The sequence below is a fragment of the Diuraphis noxia genome, unplaced genomic scaffold, assembly GCF_037042655.1.
Source record: "Diuraphis noxia isolate RWA-SAM2 unplaced genomic scaffold, SU_Dnox_SAM2 contig0002, whole genome shotgun sequence".
Taxonomy (NCBI): domain Eukaryota; kingdom Metazoa; phylum Arthropoda; class Insecta; order Hemiptera; family Aphididae; genus Diuraphis; species Diuraphis noxia.
This window is the reverse complement of record NW_028301712.1, coordinates 36,051,300-36,072,073: the sequence shown is the minus strand read 5'-3', so window position 1 is coordinate 36,072,073 and position 20,774 is coordinate 36,051,300. Positions and strand designations below refer to the sequence as shown.

General features: G+C 29.6%; 2 protein-coding genes and 1 pseudogene across 2 annotated transcripts; 1 reads left to right on the top strand and 2 right to left on the bottom strand.

Annotated features, from left to right (window-relative positions):
- Nucleotides 1-1,410: 1,410 nt before the first annotated feature.
- LOC107162770 (receptor expression-enhancing protein 5-like) lies at nucleotides 1,411-1,923 on the top strand. Its single transcript, XM_015509791.1, has one exon. It carries the CDS (start codon nucleotides 1,411-1,413, stop codon nucleotides 1,921-1,923), a length of 513 nt encoding a protein of 170 aa, XP_015365277.1.
- Nucleotides 1,924-6,246: 4,323 nt separating this feature from the next.
- On the bottom strand, nucleotides 6,247-9,908 carry LOC149058391 (delta(24)-sterol reductase-like; annotated as a pseudogene).
- Nucleotides 9,909-18,354: 8,446 nt separating this feature from the next.
- Nucleotides 18,355-20,372, bottom strand: LOC149058390 (uncharacterized). The gene is made up of 3 exons (XM_089218367.1): nucleotides 20,060-20,372; nucleotides 19,709-19,963; nucleotides 18,355-18,416 (listed from the first exon to the last, which is right to left on the bottom strand). The coding sequence occupies exons 1-3, from the start codon at nucleotides 20,370-20,372 to the stop codon at nucleotides 18,355-18,357; spliced, it is 630 nt and encodes a 209-aa protein (XP_089074493.1).
- Nucleotides 20,373-20,774: the final 402 nt, after the last annotated feature.

Genomic DNA, 20,774 nt, shown 5'->3' with positions numbered 1-20,774 from the left:
TTTTTCTTATAGAAGTGATGTTTTATTATAATTGATCAATAAGATGATATACATATTATCTAACTATATTCGGGAGAGCTATTGGACTATAAAAGGTATATTGATTCTAAAAATGCATAGTCATATAATTTACAAGCTTTGTCGCTTTGAAAATATTACTTTTACTTATGTCATACACATACATTGCAAGAAACGAGTCGATGGAATTTTCGAACTAACTAAAATATACTAAACCTATATGGCTATATTATATATTATTGATAATATATTAATTGAAACACGAGTATTAAACAGTATTGAACTAATAAAATTAAACACCAAAAAATTAGATATCAAACATGTAAGTAATAAGTTACTTGTAAGTTATAAATTATCTTAACAAACGTGTTGCAAAAATTAAATTTAACAATTATTTAAAAATCTACCAAAATACTAGTCTTGAAAATAACTCTCTGAATAGTGTTTTAATTATTTTAAAGTAATGTTATTATTTGAAAATTATTTTTGCAAGCCACCTTCAACATGATTCACTAGATTGATGGTTCATAGTAACCTATGTGGGAAAATCTACTTATTTTGCATTACCTATTGATATTTGGTTTTGGTGACAGTTTCTTCATCGATTGTCAATTTAATACATAAAATGATAATTATATGTGATACCAAGTAAAAGATTAAAGAAATGTTAACATGATACATAATGCTTATTATTTGATAGGTAACTAACAAAAAAAAATTTAATAGTTTTCATTGAATAGGCCATACCTACTTATTTAAACTAAAAGTACCTATTTAAGAAAAAAAATTCGATTCTAAGAAAAATATTTTACAATATTCAAGTACAAACTTTTTTGTAATACTGTTAAAATGTACACACAATATTAGGACTGTCAAGAATATTCTCAAAAAAAATCTTGTCAACATGTTTATAGTGTTATAGTTTTTTAAACATTAGATATTAATTTTAGTTTTATATTGTGAAGTAACAAAATATTAGAATCTTTAGTGTTGCGTATTTTACCAATAATCAATTTTACAGACTTCGTGAAACATTATATGATTATGTTAATTAATCGATTTTCTTATCTGGCTAATATATTAAATATTTGTTATAATATGTACCTAACGTTGTTTTGGTTATTTTCGTTGTCAAGTGCTACTATTCAAATTTTTGTTCACGATAAAATAATTTCAACAAATAACCGTTTAATGATTTATTTTAAAATATTCGCTAAAGATTTTCTATCATAATATACGTTGTATGCTTTTCTCGTCGATAACAGTATTGCATTATTCGTGCTTGCATAATATTGTTTTATAAACTAAGCATAATAAATAGCACGCTTAAATCATTATCATCACAAATTAAAATAACAATCCGTGATCGGGCGATATTATACTAGCACCATCATGGCTAGTGCTACCAAAATCCAATTGGTAATGGACATCATCGACAGCGCGTTGTACGACAAATCCAAACCATGGGATTCATCATTTGGACGTTTGGAATCGGCTACCGGTTTGCCCAGATTTAAGCTATTGCTATGCATCGTCCTAGTGACTTCAGTGCTGCTCGTGCACGGGGTCACCGCGGAATTGGCGAGCAACGCGATTGCGCTCATTTACCCGGCGGTGGCGACAATATCTTTGACTTTTTCACCGCCGATTTGGAGGAAGTATAACCGCGATTCCGCCGCCTATGAAGCTCAGAACGAGAAGTTTACTTACTGGATGACGTTCACGGTGATCTTGATCGCGGAATCGATCTTTTGGCCGATCCTGCGGCTCTTACCACTGTACCAGATGTGCAGGACGTGGTTTTTTATTTGGTGTTTCGCACCGATTAAAGAAAACGGCTCGGCGTATATATACAACGAAATCATACGGCCGCATTTCGAGCTCAATGCCGATGATTCAGACTGAACACATAGTATTCTAGACAAGAAAAAGTATGTACCAATATGATTGAGAAGTTCAGTCGTGTATAATTGCATCATTTGTTTTGTTATAGGTATCATTTGGTTCGATACGTAGTATAATACATATACCTTAACACGTTGTCGATGATATACATCACCAATTGGCTTTTATTAACACATGATGGTACCCTATAATACCGTCTGATTACGAGTTATAAATATAATTAAGTATATAATAAATATGCAACTATACGTATTATTATTAAAAATACAATATTATTATATAAAATACAATTAAATATTAAAATAGTATGTAAAGGTAAAATTTTTATTCATGAAATTATTTTTTAGTTAAAATATAATAATATATTATGTGAGAATATATTAAGGTTCTAATTAAAATTATAATTAATTTTAACGTATCGACTCACCACTGTTATCTTATAAAACCTTAATATACCCTCACATAATATATTATTATATTTTAACTAAAAAATACTTTGCCCCAATGAATTAACTTACCTAGAGCCTTTGATTTGATTTGATACAAATGTCTAAATTCAAATAAAGTATGCTAATCATAAAGCACACAATATACACTTTTAATTAAAAAACAAACTATCAAAAACAAAGCATAAAAGAATTTAATATTTGTCAATAACAAATTATACAATTTTATTATCAAGTAACTGATAACAGGCACATGTACAGTTTTTCATCGATTAATCCCAAAAATAATCGATATTTTATTTCAAAACTTCTATCACACAATCTCAGACGACCAAGGAAGTTATAAATCTAAAAATATTATGAAATTTATACATGAACAAATAAATATTACGATGTCCTCACTTTGTCCTGGTACCCCACTTTGCCTCATGTTCCCCTAGTGAACGTAGTAGCACAAATTGATTTGTTTCATAGTTTCATACGACTCGTCCGATATGTACGAACAATCCAAATAATGGGACAGGCCAATTCCACAATCAGGATCGCCACGAATGTCATCCAGTAAGTGAACTTTTCTTTTTGGGCTTCATATAGGTGGCGGAAACGCGGTTATACTTCCTCCAAAACGGCGCGGCGGTGAAAAGTTCAGAGATGTCGTCACCAACACCTGGTAAACGAGCCCAATTGCGTTGCAGTTCATCACTTCCGCGTTGGCACCTCAGCACCTCAGCTCGTATGAAACAGATAAATTTGTTCTAGTGCGTTCACTATATCCGTAGCAATCGGTTTTCGATAATACTGTCGCATTAGAATCGGAAAATCCGTATGACGTCATCCGTACCTATAGGAAAACTTGACTCTTCGATAAATTTCGTCGTCATTACCGACGGACTAAAGCGTACGGTCCGTCCACTGCCGGTCAGTAGGCGTTCTTGTATAATTTACTATGTAAATAATTCTAAGAACCATTTTATACGATTCGTCCAATACGTACGATACTTACTCTAACTTGGTCAGTTTTGTAAAAAGAAAAAAAATTGTAATACAAAAAATAAATTTATCCGAACATGTAGAAAAAAAACAGTGTTTTCATTTAAAAAAAATATAAGCTTTATTGCGCATGCGCACACCAATAGTGTTAAAAATTTGAAATTTATATGAAAATATGTATTTAAGTACTCCCTAACTCCTCTCGAAAATCCAGTTGCAATACAAGGTCATCCACGACCACCTGACATATTTAGTGTTACCTTAATCGTGATCACATTGTACATCGTCAATTATTGGCTTTTGTTAACATTGGCCATGATGGTACCGATCTAATATCGGCTGATCACGAATAATAAATATAATGAAGTACCTATATAATAAATATGCAACTATAATATGTATTATTATTAAAAATACAATATAATTATATATATTATTATGTCATATACAATGTTATATACAATGTAAATATTAAAATATTATATAAAGATACAATTTTTATTCATGGAATTATTTTGTGGTTAAAATATAATAATATATTATGTGAAAGTATATTAAGGTTTTATTAAACAATTCAACACCAATGAAATTCTGGCTTTCTTATTTACTTTGTGGTAGACCATTGGAAAATTGAATCTAAACCGAGTTTTGTATGTATGTCACGCCAGTCCTCCTATCCTCATTTTCAAAATATGGCGATTTTATTATTCTATCCTTTAGTAAGTGAGTACGAATTCGTAAGCAGTGGTATAGATTTTTTGGAAAATTAAGAAGAGGGTTGTGCAAATACATATAGTAGGTATACTTATTGATAATTTTTACTAAAAATTCGTGAATATTTTAATGGAGGGGAAAAATTAAACATTATATTTTATAAACTTCATAAGTCAGCACATTATTTATATTTATATCGCTTTTTTTTTTATAAAACTAAAATGTGCATATAGGTTTGATTGAATATGTTGGAAATATTAAATTTAAAAATAATAAAAGCATCATATAAACAAGATAACGAATGTGCAAAACGAAGGGCGTATGAAAGTTTATATTGCGCGTACAAGTAGAGGGCAAGGGATTGGTGAAAAATTCAAATTTCCTACGTTGGGAGCTGGCGAGAATTTACGTGCTCCATTTTTGATATATCTGAGTCCCTTCGGTCAAACAAATTCTGTACCACTGCTTAAAAATTTGTACAAACATAAACTAAAGGATAGAATAATACAATATTGAAATATTTTGAATGTAGAGGGAGCTGGTGTAAGGTAGTAGATTTTGTTTTAGTCATCTAATCGGTGTTCAAAAGTTGTCTTGCATAACTCATCTATATATTTAAATATGCTCTAACGTACATAATCTTAAATTTTGGAAAAAAATATTTTAAAATACAATTTCGTTTGTTTTTAACGATATAAAATATTTAAAAAGATTAAACCTTAGTCCTAAGTATCTTAAAATTATTAAGTTATATTTGGTGACTTTAGGCTCGCCTTATAAGTTAATATCAATGTACATATTTTTTACTATTGAAGGTGAATGCATAAGACCTTATACAAGACGCAAAACGGTTGGGTGTACACCTAATTGAATATATTTAAAATAAATCAGTTGGTCATAATTCACATGGTGTATTAATTTTAGTGGAAATAATAGTCATATCTTGTTAGTTACACTGAGTATTGTAAGAAGTTTTTGAATTGATTTATTCAAGTTGGAAATCAGTAGTATGAAGTCATCTATGAAATTATGTTAAGCATATATAATTCTTCGGTTGTATCCGTTTGTGTCAATTTCAATAAAGGCACTTTTGCAAACATCAGCCATCTTAGTGAATAATAGAAAACTGGGTAATTTCCGAAAGGTATTATATGCTAAACATACTATACAGTATACACATTAATATTAAAGTTTCAATTAATATTTTATATATTTTTTTTTAGGTAGTTACCCGAATTTCCTTAAATAATAATCTGTTAGTGGAATGTTATTGGGTAGGTAGGTATAATATTTAAAGTGTTGAAAAAATCGTGGTTTGTAAAATCGACTATTTCATATCACATATGTTTAAATTGAATTAATTCATCTTGTGGAAAAATAATAGGTTAATAAAAACATTAATTTTATAATGTTAAAATAATGATAAAAATCATAATTTGTTTAACAGCTACTGTTCGCCGTGCGCTCCTACTTTTAATATTGCGGTTAGCGCAAACGACTCGCGTAGTGATGGACGGGGGTGGGATCTCCCACGGCGTACAAAAAAGGGTTAATAAATATAATATAATAACAAATTACTGAATATTAACTAATATAGGCGCCAGACATATATTGTCAACAATAAATATATATATATAATAATAATAATAATAATAATAATAATAATAATTACGCGGGCCCGTACGCGGAAAGACAATAATAAATAATAATATAGTATGTTAATCAAAAGGTTTGATTGTTGACACACACATACAATTTCAATGTTCAACAATTAATACACAAAAGAAAGGTGAAACCTGAGCTGTTGCTTCCCCGTTGAGTCCAGGCTGGAACGGCGACAGCCTTTTGAGATGATGACGATGACAAATGATAATTTGATAGTCGCTCGAATAAAGCCGGAATGTAGTGAGCAAAGTCTGACTCCAACTATCTCGGAACTACGACAGTTGCCACTACACCCCTCGGTATAATAAAAAACCAGCAAAATGAAACACGGGTCAGTTGACCACGAGGTCACCAAAATAAAAAACTAAGTATAAAGAACCGCAGACGAAATACGAGACACGCCAGGTTTGGCGGCTGGTGAAAAACAAAACACGGTGATGGCCAGACGAGTGAGAGTCGTGGACATCGGCCGGCAATATAATATGACAAGGAGGGGGATGATTTGTCGTCATCGTCCGATCGCGCGGCGTAGAGGCTGGATAGCAGCTTTAATAATATAGAAGCGTCGCCATGACGTCAATCGCGCTCGAACAGCTACTACAGTATTTTTATTGCCATCTGTAATTTTTATAACCATTAACACTCCCTCGTCTTTGTTGTATATTAATACCTCCAGTGTTTGAAAATTTCATGAAATTTAAAAAAATGAAATATTTCAGGAAATATTTCAAAATGTGTGAAATATTTCAATTATCATTATTGTTGTAGTTTTGTCTTGTAAAATATTAAATAATTAATCTAAATAAATTAAATACCTCATTAGTCATTGACACAAATTTTTTTCTGAGTTTCAATGTATTATATGTTATATTTTTTTGCTGTACCTATTATTTGATGTAAAAATGTAAAATAAATAAGGAATAGGTAGATATCGTATATTATATATGTATCATGAACGTGGTTACATAATATATAGTTATTACTTATATGTTAAAAATCAGATCAGAGTTTTCTTGATCATGAATCTTTATGACATTTATTTGTATAGGAAACCAGTACTTAGATATGTATTATAAAGATCATAGTTTGCATACTAATAATCAACATGTAATTATATAATTAAATATAACAAAAACATAATAAAAATATTAAATATAATAATTAATAAATATTAAAAAGAAACATTAAAGCCCTGATTTTTAGGAAACCAGTACTTAGGTATATTAGTATACAATATTATAAAGATCATAGTTTTTTTGCTAATGAACTTGAAATAATATAAATTATAATTACTGTAATATAGTTATCTCCTAAATTGGCGGGAAGATAAAATTGATAATGCAGTAGGGCCAAATAGTGAAATAATTAATAAAAATCCAATATTTCATAAAACATTGAAATATTTCACTAAGTTGTGAAATATTTCTCATACTTCAAACACTAAATACCTCTATAAAATCATTGTGATCTAAAGCACTAGTTCTGACTATAAGCCGAGACTACAATTTTTCTAAAATAAGAATTGGTCGGTCTTTGAGTTTTACGTATCTAAATAATGTAATCACAATTTTTTCAGTTAAAAAGTAGATAGTAAGTTCGATTATGAAAATCTCTAAGTGCCATACGAATATGATATGAATTTAAATATATCTGCATTCACTGAATACGCATAATCATCAATTATACTAAAACATAAGTATGTTTGTTTTTTTATAAAACAAATGAAAATGTATGTAATATTATGTATAGTAACTGAATCTTTGAACATTTGATCAATTCGTCGTTGGCTGTAAAAAGTTCATAACGTGTAGTCGTGTACACATTGTACACGTTTCGCGAAATAATTCAAATTTGTGCATCGACCATTCCAATTCAATTCGCATAACGAGACCACTTAAGTACTCGTATTATGAGTAATAAATTATATCTAAAATAAATCAGTATTGAATTGCTACATTTTTTAAACAATTGTTAGGTTTTCCAAGGTTTTCACATTCAAGCTTGCCACGAGAATCGTCCAATCAGTAATACCAGGTTCTATTCTGATAGTATAATGTACAATTATGCATTAATATTTGTTATAAACAAAAGTTTATGGTAATTAACTTCACTATAAATATATAGTTATTTTGAATTTGGAAATAATTCATATTATTATAAATTACATGGTGTTGAACAATATCGTTATCTAAGGTACGATTACTTTTTTAATTCTTAGCATTCATCGAAACAACTTCATCCAGATGAACATCTATGTTGAATTTATATTTTTATAAGTGATATCAGCTATTATTGTCATACTCCGTCAACTACTTGGTCTGGTCGTACATATAACTCGACCGGGTGCATGTTTATTTCTGTTTAAGATATGCAAAACAAATCGATTGTTACTATTGCTTCACATATCATAATTATTATTACCTATAGTAGCCAGTAGGTACTTAAGTGTACGCATGCAAATTATTTTTCATCAACTATTCACCGGGTGTTGAGTATGGTTAAGGTTTTCATTGTGTTCCAGTCCAGTATGACCTGATCATATGGCTTTTTTCGAATACTGACAATATATTTTCAGGTAGTTCACCAGATTATATTCAGTAAATCAGAGCTCATGTATAGAGATATTATATAATAGTAACCGCCAAAAGAGGTTGTAATTGAGTTTTTTTTTATTAATATATTAATATAATATGGTTATAAAGTATGTTTTCAATGAACTATAATATACAATTAAATAAAATTATGTTGGCTGGTGGTTGTAGGTATAAACAATATATATGTAGGTTACCGAAAATATAATATTATTACGTGATATTTTAACTGTCCTAATGTTCTATTAACAATTATTAAGCACGTAACTAAAATGATACAATGTTTGTTTACACATACGTATTTCAAATTATATTTGGTTTAATTAAGTGATGAATTATGAGATGAAAGTAACTTTATAAATATTTAACAATTATTAATTGCCTTTTGAAGCTAATAGAAAGATTTAATAATATGATATACTTGTTAACAATTTAATAATATTAAATATACTTTTGTCGATTTTTAATAATAAAGTATATACTTATAAATAATATGTAAGTATATTAGTGTGTATCGCTTTATGTCTATGTAATATTTCAATTTAGTACAACATTTTGGAATGTAATATTATTATATCAGTATTTATGTACACTTTTAATTTTTGAAATAATTGAAGAAGGATATTGTAATTCAAAGTCTTAAAATTACATGGAATCAAGTAATTCAGTGATTTTTCCCAGCTTTCATAATTCAAAGTTCTTGAAAATAATAAATCAGGCTTAATGATTTACTGAGTGTAGTTTTTGATAACTAGGTACTACAGGATATTAACACAATTCATGTCTAATTTATAAATTAATAAATAATAAATATGCTATATGAATATTTGAAGCATTCATAACAAAATCTTCTGATTTTCACAAATAAGTAGGTACATATTTGGCTATTTTATAGTGATGTTTATAATATAATAGCAATAAGGAGAAAACAATTTAAGACTTAAAAATAATATGTTTATGTATATTGTATAATGTCTATAATTTTTTTGTATGTATAGTTTTTTAAGCTTGTATAAAATATACTTAATATGTCATAATCATTAATCCAAAAAATCTTAATTATGTATTGAGTAATGAAAAAGTTGTGTTTTAACGTACCTAAATAATGATGAATGTGAGTATCCAAGTATTAAATGACCATTATGTAAAATAATATAAAAAACAAAAGCTAAAATTCGATCCTATATAAAAAGAAAAAACTGTCTAGATTTTACTAAGTACTAAAAAAAAAACTTGAAATCTGTTCAGTTCTAGTTATGGCTTATTTGATTAAAATTTAAAAGTACAATTTATTTATTTATTTATTTATTTTTATTGGTTAAGCATCAACTACATAGGTTATTAGCTTACATGTGTTAATTTCTACATTAAATGATTATATGCTATTGTACAATTCTATTTTTTTAAAGTATAAAATTATGCTATGAAAGTTTGAAAATGGACCAATTGCTTCGTACAGGTTGTCTGGGATGTTGAAATCTTTTCTAGCTTCGTTGAAGTTTGGGCAGTGGATGATGATATGTTTGATGGAGTAGTTTGTATTGCATGTTGGGCAAAGGGGTGGATCTGTCTTTGCCATAAGATGTCCGTGTGTCAGTTTCGTGTGACCGATTCTGAGTCGATTAAGAATCACTTCATTTTTTCTGTTTATGTCAGTGTATTTCGGCCAGAGTACGACAGAGTGTTTTATTTCTCTTAGTTTATTTTCCGTGGTCGTGTGCCACTGTGAGTTCCACAATTCATACAGTATTTGTTTATGTTTCTTCTTATATCTACAAGTGAGGAAAAAGGAATGATTTCACCATCAGGACTGTTGACTGCATTTCTAGCCGCTTCGTCTGCCTTCTCGTTTCCCTTTATGTTGCAGTGACCTGGGGTCCATATAAATCTTATTTCTTTGTTTGATTTGGAAAGAAGGTTGCTAATTTAAAGAGCCAATGGTTCTGATAGGGTTTTGGATTGTAGATTTGTTAAGGCACTGAGTGAGTCAGAACTTATATCGATTTTAGTATTATTGATATCGAGGGCTAATTGAACTCCTTTCAATAGTGCTAGGTATTCAGCTGAATAAATACTGCATAATTTATTGAGTTTGTACTGTTTGGTTGTATTGAGGTGTACTACTGCAAGTCCAATGCCCAAATCGGTTTTGGATGCATCCATATAGATCTGAGTGCTGGTATTTGAAGTGTGTATTAGTTCATTAAATAGGTTATTATAAATAGTATTTGGTGTTTCTTTTTTAAGGTGTTCTGTTAAGCTTGTATCAACTAGGTAATTTGGTTGTTGCCAGGTGGGAATCAGACTGCTTTCGCGTTGACATATTTCGTTATATTCAATGTTGATATCCATCATCTCTTTTTGTAACCTCAATCCTAATGGTCTTCTTAGTTTAGAATTGTGTTCATATATATTTGAAAAGCGTTTTTTGTTTAAAAAGTGAGTAGTTGAATTTTCCGGTGAAGATAAGATGCGAGCTATATAATTAAGTGATAATTTAGTTCTTCGGTACTGAAGTGGGGGTTCACCAGTCAAGGATAACAAACTAACAATCGGGCTGCTTTTGAATGCTCCAATTGAAAATCTCAGTCCGGCATTGTGGATCTTATCTACAATATTTAAGAGCTTTGATTCTGAGTTTCCATAACAAATAGAACCATAATCAAGTTTGGATCTTACAAGCGATCTATATACATTTAATAATATGGTTCCTTCAGCGCCCCATTCACAATGACTTAATGATTTGATGACATTAAGGCTTTTGTATGAATTTTTTTTAAGTGACATAATATGGGATTTCCAAGAAAGCTTTTTGTCGAAAGTGAGACCAAGTATTGAAATATCTTCAACAAAGGGTAAACGGGATGTACCTAGAAAGAGTTTTGGTTTAGTTAATTTCCTTTTCTTTGAAAATAAAATACATTTCGTCTTTTGAGGCGAAAAAATGAACCCGGCTTTGAAGCACCATTCAAACAGGTCATTGAGGCATTTTTGGAGTGTTCCGGTCATTGCAGAAATTTGCTTACCTCGAATATAAATGTAAGTGTCGTCTGCAAAAATAATTGATTTTGCAGGATTTGTGATGATGCTGGGCAGGTTGTTAATTGCTGTTTGAAATAGAAAAATGCTAAGAGGAGAACCTTGAGGCACTCCGTTTTCTAACATAAATGTATTGGAAGTTTGATCTCTAATTTTGACTTGGAAGGATCGTTGGTTTAGGAAGTTGGTTAGAAAGATTAGCATGTTTCCATGTATGTTCCAATTCTTAAGTAAATTGATTACTCTATGTCGCCAAACAGTGTCGTATGCCTTTTGTAAATCGAGACTTATTAGTATCATTGATTGTTTATTTGCAAAGGTTTCTATGACTTCGGTTTCAATTTTTACGTGGCAGTCGGTGGTCGAGTGGTGTTTTCTAAGACCATGTTGACATGGTGAGAGGAGTTTATGATGAGTTGCGTACCAACTTAGTCGGTTGTAGATGATTTTTTCTAATAACTTGCTCATGCTGCAGAGTACCGATATTGGTCGATATCCTGTAGGTTTGAAGCTGTTTTGATTATTTTTTGGTATGGGTGTGATAATTGCATTTTTCCATTTGATCGGGATTAAGCCTGTTTTCCAAATTAGGTTGTAGAGACGTAGTAGAAGAAACTTGCCACTAGAAGGTAGGTTTTGTAAGAATATGAATGGAATTTTATCGGATCCGCAACTTTTGCTTTTATTTCCCCGAAGACATAATTCAATTTCAAGCATGGTGATTGGTTCATTTAATATGTCACCTTGGCCAATATTGGGTAATAGATTTGTTGTAGTATCAGTTTCATTTTCTTTTTCTTGTTTAAACTTGAGAAAATCGTGGGTTAATGAGGAGTCGCTGCTGTTAGTATAAAAATATTGGCCGATTGATTGGGCTATTTCTTGAGGTTCAGTAAGTATAGAATTTTCTGATAAAATGATTTTAATTTGGGACGTGGGAATGCCTTTAATGACTTTAATTTTCTTCCAAATATTGGTAGTCGACTCTTTGCTATTAAGGTCTGTCGTAAATTTTATCCAAGATTTTTTTTTTTCGTTTTTTATTAAATACTGGACTAATGCTTTGTATTTTTTGAATTCGATAAAATCATTCAAATCATTTGTGCGTTTGAATTTATTGAAGGTAGTTTTTTTGTTCCTTATAGCATGTTTGATGGTTTTGTTCCACCATGGTACTGGTGGTCGTTTCCCAGAATAACTATTTTGTTCAAAAATATTGGATGCCGTGTTATAAATTAAATTGCTGAGTTCCTCCATAGTATCCTCCACGTCATTATTATTTGAAAAGGAAATGGAATGATTTATTATATTTTTTTCTATTTCTGCTTGATAGGTGTCCCAGTTGGCTTTTTTCAGTTTCCATTTAAGACTACGAGAGTGTTTTTCATCAGGGTTGGTATACTTTAAGGTTAGTTTAATTGGAAAATGGTCGCTACTAGAGAGCTCAGGCATTGTGTTCCATTCAAAATGAGGTGTAATAGTTGACGAAGAAAGAGAGAGATCAATTGCCGAGAGGTTTCCTGTACTAGTGCTTATTCTTGTTGCTTGACCATTGTTGAGGATATTAATGCTGTTGTTGTTATCGAGTATTTTTTCTATAATTCTTCCTCTTTGATCGGTGTCATTACAGCCCCACAAGATATTGTGACTGTTGAAGTCACCTAGAATTATAAAAGGCGTAGGTAGGGCGTAGTTGGTCGATAATGTTTTGGATACCAGTGTAATTGAAGATCTGCGAGTTGGGTATGTACAAATTGCAAATAGTTAGTTTATATTTGACAGAAATTCTTACTGCTACTGCTTCTAGGTTTGTGACAAGGGTGATTTCTTCAAAGGGATATTGTGTATTGATAAAGGTGGCCACTCCCCCACTAGCCCTAATATGGTTGGTTCTGTTTTTGAAAAAGTTTACATAATTTTTTAAAGATCCTGATTTGTTGTCAATGAAGTTGGTTTCTTGTATACATAGAGCTACTGGAGAGAACCTGTTGATTATTAGTTTTATTTCTTCGATTTTTGAGTAGAATCCATTAGGATTCCATTGGATGATATTAAAGATGTTATTGTTCATGGTTGGTTAGAGTTGTTTATTTGGCATATGATGTTTGTGTAAGAGTTAATGGTTTACTAGAAGGTTTCATCATCATCCCCGTCAGGCTCCGCGTTCTGACAGGCATTGAGGTCATGAATTAATTTTTTCAATGCATTAGATAATCTGGTTAGACGATTTTTAGTGCTTTTAACTGTTATATTTGGGTAAATTGTTGAAATAATTTCTAGAATATCATCTGGAGTACTAGCGTATTCGTTACATAAATTTTCGAGATCGGAGCAACCTTTTGCACTTTCGAAGAAATCTCTAAATTGTTCAAAGGTTAAAGAAAAATCCAGGTGTGTGTCAAACAGACCTTGAGTGGAATCTAAACATTCATCGATATTTGTATGTACTATATCATTGGAGCTGGAATTGGCCCTTACTTTTAGTTTTTTGGTTACATTACCTTTGGTTTTTTTGGATTGTTGGGTTAGGCCGTCGAGTGTGTTGCTGCCGGGAGGCTGCTTGGTTGATGGGGGGCTAGATGGTTGTAACGATTTTAGTGATGAAGGCTGAGACGTAGATGAGGTTGAAGGAGCTGGACGTTTAGCTGGCTGAGGAAGCGGTACTTTTGTTCTAGGGTTAGCAGTCAATTTAAGTTTGTCAATTAGTGAAGGTTTATTTGGCTGCTCATATAAAGTAATAATATCTTTGTTAACCGATTGGTCTAATAATACACTATCACTTTCTTGGGTATTATGAGTATTTTGAGTATTGACAATAGGTAACGAGGAAGATAAGTTTTTATCTTCAATTGAGGTTGGTGGTAAATCAATATGGGATTCCGTTACGGTTTCAGTCTCATTAGTGACATTAATTGGATCAGGTATATTTTTGCATTGATTAGAGAAGTGGCCGGTTTGGTGGCATTGGAAACAAGTTACGATATCATCAGTGATAAATATTCTGAACGTAGTGTTCTCTACGGTTACGGTGATTGAATTAGGTAGTTTGGTCGCGCTATCTTGGTTTATGTATATTTGTCTTCTAAAACTTAGTATGTGTGAAAATTGCTCTGTAGTGAATCCAGCTTTCATGTGTGTAATTTGTGACGTAGTTTTGATTCCTTGTTGATGGAGAGCGTTTAATATCAGTTGATTGGGAATGGTAGGGTAAACATTTGATAAAATGATTCTCTTGGAAGTGTTTATTAGTCTTCGAATAGGAATATCTATTCCATTAAGTTGAATTGATGAATGAGTTTTTAGTAAATTTTCCATAACGGCTTGGCTGTTAAAAAAGACGCAAAATCTGTTATTGGAAATACGCGAAACAAATATGATATTCTCCACAGGTACGATTTTACTGATTGCCGATACATATTTAATTTGTTTAATGTTATTGATAGAATTGAAAACAATTGCTTGGTTCATTTTCGGTAAAGTGATATTTGAAGCTATCTCTGCAAATGTTTGATTATTAAGTGTGTGTTGAGAAGGACTGTCGGTGTTGTTCATATCGTTAGTGGAAACAGGCCTATCACCCATTGTTGGGATATTACTTAATTGGTGTTACTAATGAAATAAAGATAAACATATTACCTGCACGTTGAGAGTACGGGTGCGTACTGCTATCGAAAGCTATAAAATGCGATAATATGCGAAACAGACGTGTAGCACGGTCGGGCAGTGAACACGAACTGAATTTATTTTTTATGTATGATACTATGACATAAATATTTATACATAATTTTCTAATAATTTAGTTTTAAAAGGACAAATTAAAACATTGGAAAATGATCAAATCTGATACTATTAATTTCATTATTAGTTTTAAAAGCTATAAATACATTAAACATAAATAAACTAAATATTGCCAAATTATAATTTTTTTTTCAAATCGTTATATTCACTCGTTTTAAATTAATTATCTGTAACGCAAGATAGAAAACAATAGATTTCGATATAAAATCAAACCACCGCAAAATCCTTATCTGATTTTTTTATAGTCAGATGGTTTCCTAACCACCTAATAATTATCCGGAGAGTGAGTGACCATGCCTAAACCATTGACAACTATAGGCACCCGCAGTTACACATTCATGACTGTTATCAAAGTAGACACGTTTATAATAAATAATAATAATACCATACATTAATATTTATATATTTATTCAAACACAAGTTAATTATTTAAAATAAATTAATGATTAAAGTATAGTTAAATTCACTTATAAATACAATTTAAATATTTTATATATGAAAAAAAGTTGAAACATTTCTCTATCATTTTCCTTCTCTGCTGATTTTCGTAGCATTAGTTTTGTACATGTATAAAAGAAATAATTAAACGAAAATGTACTAACTTGTTATAATTTAATGATTATATTCTAAAAGTCACTAAATAATAAAAAGAAATGTGAACATGTGTATAATCAATAGGACAATATTCTACATTGTATTAATTTGTCAATAAAGTTGAGAGATGAATAATTGTGCACGGTGGTTTTTGAATAGTAGAATGACATCGGTTCGTCACACGAGTAAGGTTATAGCATTATAAATGTAAGAACTTAGAAAAAAAATATTTTTAATAATAAACCCAAATATACAAGTGAAATCTCAACGATATAACTTTTTGACGTTCTGAAAATTTAATAAACTTTACCTATCAATATCGTTTTTGATGCGGCTTCTGACGTAAAAAATTCGAGAATACCTTATATAATACCAAGATAATGATATCATGTTATTACTGTAAGTATGAGCCAAAAGAAAAAACAAGTGTACTTCACGTTAAATCGTTATGGCATGGAGATGCCTCGGTACTCGATTAATAAATTAGTTTTCCGTAGCAAATATTATTATACGTAGATAAGCAGAATATTGGTAGGTTTTTAATACATTATCTTAATTTTGGAATTTGAAGTAATTAATTGCAAGTTACAACAGGACATTTTTGAAAAAAAAAACTGTATCGTTAAATTTGTTTTAAGTTTCTTACTTTTTTAAATGAAAACATAATATTATACATTTGTAATTTCATATTTTGAGATAGAATATATTTGTCAGAATTTCCCATGTAGGTATATAAATTGAATTTGAACGTATAGGTTAACTTTTAGGTTCACAATATTTTTAGTTTTTATAAGTAGAGTGAATAAAAATAATATTATTATGAAATAATATGTAACCTATTACACTCATGTGGGATAAGCATTTACCCCAGTTAAACTTAAAATGTACTTATAAATCTAAATGTAATAATAACTTGTTTTTATCATTCAATATCGTCTGATGACATAATTTACTATTTAGATTATAAAAATAAATAAATATTCATTATGTTTTTTTATAATACACTAAAATATAAGTAAGTTATTACTCCGTACGAGTAAAATTGGTATCGGAAACCTGACTGCGATTTGACTTCAGTCGTTGATTGTCGTTGTCCAGTCATAATTAATGTTAGATGAGAGATGAGGATAAAATATAGACGCTAATAATTTCAACATTGCATGTACAGTGGATATTGGATTTTATTATAAAATTAATTCTAATTTGAGTTACAATCGTTACTAGTTAGGCTCGTAAATCGTAATGGTGGATGGTCACGGTTTTTGTCACCGATCAGTACAAACATGAAACAAGTACAGTTGGCTGGGTCCATTGACCCCCTCTCGTATTGGGGTGAGTTGAAGATTCGACTTAGTTATGTTGTTATATTATAGTGTTCTAAAGTGAACAGTTTATAGGAACGAGCTTTGACGGTACGCTGTAGCGCTTGTACCTAATTTTTACGTGAGTGGTCCCGAGTTAAAATATACTTTACACTTAACAATTTAATACTCATTCAAAATTCAAGTTTTAAACATCGAATTTCTCAGTAAAATATCTATATTTTAAAATATGAAATTGAAAACTTTAAAAATTAAAACTAAAAACTATAAAAATTTATCTTTTTAAAAATATTATTTTTTAATGTCTACACCTAACATTATTTTATTATCAACTGAAAAAGTATTTTCAAAAATAATATTTTTTGAGTTGACAATACTAATAACCTAGAAACATTACAGGATTTTACTGTCTAGTCTGGAGCCTTGTGTGTCTTGAGTACAACACACTTTATGAGTATACAATTCTTACATTGGAAATTAAGATACATTTTTCTTTATACAAAGACAGAACGTTTTATAGCTAAACAAATGCATTTTGATCAAGATAATTATTTTAATACATTATCTATAGGCATATAATAAAAACTAGATAAAATGCTCATATAAAGATTATTTATTTATTTCTATATAGTCACAACATTAAAAATACAGTAATTATAATTTGTATAATACCTAATTGATTTGGTTATCCGATATTTTATTATTAAATTTGTATCTAGATGTTAGGTTTTATACACCTTGGAACTTGTGTAATTGCATCTTAAATGCACGAGTGAGTGAAACAACATTCGTCTCCTATTTTCGGGTTTGAAGATTTCAAACATATCTTAGGTGTTAGTAGTTAATTTGTCTGTAACTGAAATATTTCTCATTAAAATAATATTAATAACATTTTATAATGTAAATGATTAATGCATAAACGCACCAATCACTGATAATAAGTTGAATGATTACATTTTATAATGAATTCATATATTAATAAATATATGTTTAATATTAAAATTGTATAATATTGTATGTGAAATGTTGTATTTACATATTGTGTTGTCTTGTTTAGTTGGTTATGTAAACACTTTTAAATTTAAGTTCAGAATAATCTATTTTACTATGTTATTTATTATAAAAATATTATATTATACAGGTCTCTACTTATAGAGATAATCCGGTGCATACTAGTTACCTCCCAAAATATACGAATTGCTTCCCAGCCTTATCGTAAATAAAAAGGTTAATATACACTAGTTGCCTTCCAAACATGTTTACACTAGTTGTCTACTGTATTGAATCAAGTAGCAGTTCATAAACTTCACTATGAAATTTGCTTGTAGATATACCTAAGTTCATCGAATTTAATTATTTATAATGAAAGAATATACATTATTTGGGTATATATTATAAACATTATATATTAGCCAATATTTGTTTATATTCAAAATTCTTTATTAAAATAATAGTTATATAAAAATTAATCAATAAAAAATATTTGGTAATTTTATTTACATTTACAATCAGTGGTTACAATTGATACTCGATCACTTACGATAGCGTATATTATTAATTATTACTGTCTACTCAGCTAAGTCTAGTTTGGAAATATGGATTACATCTTATCATTACTCAAAACTTAGAAAAAATTATATTATCTTAATGTTCAGTTATACAGGTATAAATGTGTCAAATATAAATGCAAAAAGTCATAAATTATGTCTTAAAAATCACAAACTTATTTTGATACATGCTATTTGAAAATGGAACTATTAATACATTTATTACCGGCTAATTAGGAGGAAACAAGTACTAAACCTTTTTTGTTTACGATAACATTTAGGGATTTAGGGTACATCGGGAGACAACTCGTATAAAAATTATTGACTTTTTTGACTTCGGAAGGTGGCAACTAGTGTGCACCGCCAAATAAACAGTATATACGTATATATAATATGAAATTCAAAAATATAAGTACTAATTTATCGGGGAATTATTGATTCCGCCGAAACTACCTGTTTAGAAAAAAGGTTTGTATCGATTCCGCCGGCTACTGTTAATATTATTTACATAATGATTCCGCCGGACACTGTTTATCCCCCTCCCCCCCTTGTATATGTATTTTATATAGTACATAATAAAAAATAATAATTGTATAATTCAAAAATAAAATGTATATTTCAATTAATTCGTGTATGTGAATATATTATAAAATATTAAAATGTATAATATAGTCTAAATTGTATAAAATGATAATAGTAATAATTGTATAACTAAAAATTAAAATGTGTGAATAAATGATAAAATATTAAAATGTATATAATATATACTATAGTCTGAATTGTATAAAATGATAATAATAATTGTATAAATGTATAGGTAATCTAATTAATATAAATGTAACTACTTTTGGTAATATTTGGACACATGTTTTAAATAAGTGATCTTAGAAATTTTATAATCGTTCAAATCATTTGATAAAAGCGCTATTTTTACTGATTGTATTTATATTTATTCTATTTATATGTATGTAAGTGTCAGTTTGTATTTTTGTATTTAAAACATGGGTAAATATGAAAATGTTGGGACTTGGGATGAGCTTTTGTGAATTGTGAATTTAATTTCGAGTGGAAAGACTCACAGCTATTGGTAGTACCTTCCGATGTTATTTCCCTTGATGCCCAAATGCGAGGATTGAATTTTGCTCCTTCATCAATATAATAATCAACTAAATAATCGCAGAACTTTCCTACCCTTTCATCATCTGGAGCAATTGACATCAAATCTGTCGTAAAACAATCGCTTACTTTTTCCGAATTTAATAATGGTAAGCCGAATACCAATTTTAGCCAATTACCTATTTCATTTGATTCGTCTTTATATTCTTTTGATAAACCTAAAAAAAATAAATTAATACAATTGATATTAACAATAAATAATACAAAAATAATATTTATAATATATTTGTGTGTGTATTCAAATACATATTTACCAAGACTTTGAATGTGTTTCCACCAATTTTGCGTCAAATGAAATCGGCATCCAACAATCTGTATTTCTGGCCAAATTATTTTTGCACCAATATGGATAGCTTCTTCAAAATCAGAAACTATTTTCGATGGACTGAACAATAAATTTATTTCTGAACATTTTTCAATAATATAACCAAACGATCGCGCATATGTGTCTTTACATTTGTCGGGTAGTAAAAAGTACACAAGTGGAACATAATGTCCGTTCTTAAAAATGTGGATGGTAAATAGCTGAAGAAAATATTTTGCACAGTAAGTAAAAGTACCATCCATAAATATTTTATTTACTGAACATAATAATTTTAGATTTGATTTTGTTGAAAAACAAATAATTTTGTTATCCGAATCAACTAAAAGAATAAAGTTTTCATCTTGGACGGTTTTAACTTGGTGCTCGCTCATTATATTTATTAATTCCGTAAGATTTGTTGGGAGTTTAGGGTATGATGATCTACGATAACGGTTTAAACATTGATAAATATTATTAATATCTGTACTTGTAAAAGTTTGCGTCACTTCTAGATTATTTAAAATGCCTCTATTAATGATTTTTGAAGGCCTTTCTAATTCGTCTTCTGATTTTCGTTTAAGTCTATTTGAAAATGATTTTTTTAGAATACTTGTTTCTTCGCTATGGTTGACATTATGAATACTTTCATCTTTTAATATTTGATT

Coding starts and splice junctions, on each gene's coding strand:
- LOC149058390 (XM_089218367.1), bottom strand. CDS start 20,372: ATGGATGGTACTTTTACTTACTGTGCAAAATATTTTCTTCAGCTATTT. Junction 19,964..20,059: donor GAAACACATTCAAAGTCTTG/GTAAATATGTAT, acceptor TATTTTTTTTAG/GTTTATCAAAAGAATATAAA. Junction 18,417..19,708: donor GGAAGGTACTACCAATAGCT/GTGAGTCTTTCC, acceptor CGATGAACTTAG/GTATATCTACAAGCAAATTT.
- LOC107162770 (XM_015509791.1), top strand. CDS start 1,411: ATGGCTAGTGCTACCAAAATCCAATTGGTAATGGACATCATCGACAGC.